This window comes from Drosophila miranda (genome assembly GCF_003369915.1).
Source record: "Drosophila miranda strain MSH22 chromosome Y unlocalized genomic scaffold, D.miranda_PacBio2.1 Contig_Y6_pilon, whole genome shotgun sequence".
Lineage (NCBI taxonomy): Eukaryota > Metazoa > Arthropoda > Insecta > Diptera > Drosophilidae > Drosophila > Drosophila miranda.
Genome location: NW_022881651.1, coordinates 583,893 through 588,137, shown reverse-complemented (window position 1 = coordinate 588,137; position 4,245 = coordinate 583,893). Strand labels below are relative to the sequence as shown.

Genomic DNA, 4,245 nt, shown 5'->3' with positions numbered 1-4,245 from the left:
TCTTGATCAGCATCAATAGCCGAGTCGATTGAGCCCTGTCTGTCTGTCCGTCCGTCCGTCTGTCCGTCCCCTTCAGCGCATAATGCTCAAAGACTATAGGAGCTAGATCAACGATGGTTTGGATCCAGACTTCTGTGATATGTCACTGCTACAAGAATATTTCAAAACTTCGCCCCGCCCCTTCCGCCCCACAAAGGACGAAAACCTGTGGCATCCACAATTTTAAAGATACGAGAAAACCAAAAAAAAGAAAAAACGCAGAATCGTAGAGGAGGACTATATGTTCTAGAGTGCAAAATCTGAACCAGATCGTATAATTATTATAGCCAGAATCAAGAAAACAATTTCATTCTTTGTCGCTCTGTCTCTCTCTAACACACAGGTTTCATGGTCGGTTTTGCCAATTGCAAAATATGAGTTCAAGGATCTCAGAACCCATAAGAGCTAGAGCAACCAAATTTAGTATCCACACTCCTGTGATATCGGACCTTGACCGTTTTATGTCAAAATTTCGCCACACCCCCTTCCGCTCCCGCAAAGGACGAAAATCTGTGGCATCCACAAATCTCAGAGACTATTAAGGCTAGAGTAACCAAATTTGGTATCCGCACTTCTGTTAGATCTCACTATAAAGCGTATATCTCAGAATTTCGCCCCACCCCCTTCCGCCCCCACAAAGTACGAAAATCTGTTGCATCCACAATATTGCACATTCGAGAAAACTAAAAACGCATAATCATAGATAACGACCATATCTATCAGATTGCTGAATCTGGTTTAGATCAGATAATTTTTATAGCCAAAAGGAACAAATCAATTTGCAGTGGCTACGCAGCGCCCGACGTCACGCTCAGACTGATTTTCTGTAGAGGCGTCTGCCGGAGGAGAGCCATACTGACTTAGTATCGGGTATAACTGTAGAGTTGCGGTGTCCGCAGCAACTCACAACGTTCCCCCTCGTCTATGATTCTGCGTTTTTAATTTAGTTTTTTTTTTTTTTAGTTTTGCCGCATGGTTTGCATAAATTTCCATTTGGATTTCCATTGCCATTGCCATTGACTGCCCCCCCCCCCCCCCCCCCCCCCCCCCCCCCCCAACAACTCTCCTTAACCCTTAACTCCTTAATCCCAGAATGGTAGCCAACATTTCGGCCACACCAAGGAGTATGGTGGCATGGTATTTATCGCAAGTCCTATCCCAAACCAACAAAGCCGATCAACTATTGCAAGTCGCAGCTCTGCCCAGGGAAAGTACGTCACCTGACCTGTGATTCGAAACACAACATCGAAGTGGACCCTGAACTATCACTTGGAGCCGTTCAGAACTGGCTCTGGAAATCATTCAGTACGAATATCTGGAGAGAGCGGCACAACACAGAGAACGGCAGCAAATATCGAAATCACAGGGAACATAAAGTAAATAAAAATACAAATACAAAACAAAGCCCATGAACGAATATTTCCTCACAGGTGCTGGAATAAGATGAATCCAACTATTAACAATCCACGTTCCCCATTCACCCGCTCGCGGGGTATTTTCGGATCCATGGGATCCTTCGTCTTTACCGACCAGCAGCAGCAGCCGGGGCTGAAGGTCCCCCCCGAAGGTTCCGCCGACAAGAATGGACTCAATGCGATGCCCTTCCTAGGCCAAATCCGCACCAGTCCTCTGCTGTCCCGCCCAATGGGTCCAATAGGTCACGCTCACCCCCCCATCGTCCCTCCGATGGGGGATTCAGATGGGTGAGCGGCAGCAGCCCAGACTCCCCTTCCCCCAGGACATAACTTACCCCCGGCTCCCCTGCAGATTCAATGCTGTGCCACAGATGGCTTCGATGGGACCACCGCCCGTGTACCGTGTACGACGACCCCCACGAAGAGTACTCCGACTGCCGCTACGAGGGCGACTATGAGGGCGACTACTCGATGCCCACCGAGGAGGACCAAGAGGAGGAGTCGTGCTCCTGTCAGAGCCAGACCTGTCAGAGCCAGAGCGAGTTCAGTTCGATAGAGCGCACCGAGTCGGACTCGGAGTGGGACGAGCTCTCCGACGGCCCTTCCCCCAGGGTCTCCCCGCTGGAGACCCTCGGCGCAGTCGTGCTCTCCACAATGCAGCCGGAGCACCGTCAGCGCATGGTGGCCTTGTACCACCTCGTAAAATAATTGTAAGGCAACATATATTAACCCTAACCGATCGAGATATTATACTGCAATTAGTTTTATGCGATATTATACTGCGATAAGTCTGAGGCGAGTTATTCGACGATCGACAAAAATAGAGAAAAGAGTGAAATAAGTTAATAAGAGTAACCCAAGAACCGCGCCAAGATGGATAAAAAGATAGATTCAGAAATAAGTAAATAAATTTTCGTGTTTCGTTGAGGTCATAAAGGAACTCAATCTGTTCGAGCCTTATCAGGACATAGAGGAAGATATGTTGGAGCCGGCGCAATTGTCGTGTTTCGGTGAGGACATAAATGAACTCAATCTGTTGGAGCCGTCGCAATTGTCGTGTTTCTATGAGGACATAAATGAACTCAATCTGTTCGAGCCGTATCAGGACAAAGAGGCAGAGGAACATCTGCCGGGTGGACCGCTGGACCGGCTGGTTAGTACATTGCCTATGGATGTTGACGACGACGACACTGAAGGTGAGTAGATTGTGGCAATTACATTGGAGCAGGTGAATTAGACTTTTCTTCCTCCAGGTACCGTCGGTAACGATGATCTGGTCAACGATATTGGTCGCCTTCAAGCGAGCAATGAATTGCACAAAGGTACAGGCCCCCGAAAATCTGGTAACGGACGCATTGGAAGAACTGAAAATGCAAGGAAACATAATGAATGGACGCATTAACATGACTGTAAATTTACAGAAACTAAGCGACTCAGAATTTTCCATTTACATGGATGAGTATCACATGCCGTGGTACCAATATGCAAAAAAAGGACCGGTACATAAATGGAAAATTCTTGCAGTCGCTGCAATCCCAGTTAACGGGAATGAAATTCATTATTTGTATTTCCACATTTGTCCCGTTTCCAAAACATCTGCACTAGGCAGGAATGCGGTCAAGGAAGGAGTCGATTGAGGGAGGTTGAGAGTGGGGGCTTGTCAAGTCAACTGTTGGCAGTTGGATCCGACCACTGCTTGGCAAATTTCATGCCGTGCAAAAGTGTAAGGGGAAAATTCCCCATATTGTGGGATCTGCCCCACCTCAAAAAGGTTATCCTAAAAAATGATGTACATGAGGATGTGTTGTTGTCAAATATGTATGTCAAGGAATACAGGAAAGAAAATTACAAGAGTATCTTTGAGGCTACGAAGTCGGTAGACAACTTGCCCGACTACCTAATGTCTGATAAAGTTAAAGAAAGCATTAAAAATGAAATAATGAACTTATTACGCGCTGTTGAAAAACATTTCGAATTTAGAAACGAACCAATATGTTTTAACAACATGAACAGCAATACCTTCGAGGAACGTGGCAAGCATTTATCAACAATTTTTATAAACATAATGAAAGTATCGTTTAAAGAAGATTTCAACAGAAACCCAGTATATTATGCTACAACTGTAGTGTTCATGGCTCTCCAAATAATGGACCAAAAAATTAAATTATTAAATAAGACGTTAGAAAATATTTTGTAGTATGTAGTATAATTATATTAATTTTAATAATAATAACAATAATAATAATAATAATTTGTTTTTTATTTTATTTATTTTATGTAGTATGTATTATACATGTACTATACATAATTAATGTATTTTCAGCTGTAGAATGTAGAATATTTTCAGCCTGTACAAGATTTTCAGCTGTAGAATGTAGAATATTTCAGCCTGTACAAGATTTTCAGCTGTAGAAGCCTGTACAAGATTTTCAGCTGTAGAATGTAGAATATTTTCAGCCTGTACAAGATTTTCAGCTGTAGAATGTAGAATATTTCAGCCTGTACAAGATTTTCAGCTGTAGAAGCCTGTACAAGGTTTTTAGCTGTAGTGTTCAATTTTTGTTTGTTGTTTGATTGATTTTGTTGTTCTGAAGGCTTGATCCACCGGTGACCAGGGACGCGATAGGGCTCTAAGCTATAGTATTTATTGTACGAGTAATAATCAACTAGCACAGCACTAGCATTTAACCCGTATTCAGAGCAGACTGTAAGTTTAAGTTAGTCTGAAATTGTTTTTATTAACATACGAAAAATGAAATTGAACAAAACCCTTTGTTCGGAACAGAACCAG

The 4,245-nt window shown here is 43.6% G+C and overlaps 1 protein-coding gene across 1 annotated transcript; it reads left to right on the top strand.

The window, feature by feature from the left end:
• The first annotated feature begins 1,653 nt into the window (after nucleotides 1–1,653).
• Nucleotides 1,654–2,229, top strand: LOC117195112. The gene is made up of 2 exons (XM_033399764.1): nucleotides 1,654–1,742; nucleotides 1,807–2,229. Exons 1-2 carry the CDS (start codon nucleotides 1,739–1,741, stop codon nucleotides 2,160–2,162), a joined length of 360 nt encoding a protein of 119 aa, XP_033255655.1. The 5' UTR covers nucleotides 1,654–1,738; the 3' UTR covers nucleotides 2,163–2,229.
• Nucleotides 2,230–4,245: the final 2,016 nt, after the last annotated feature.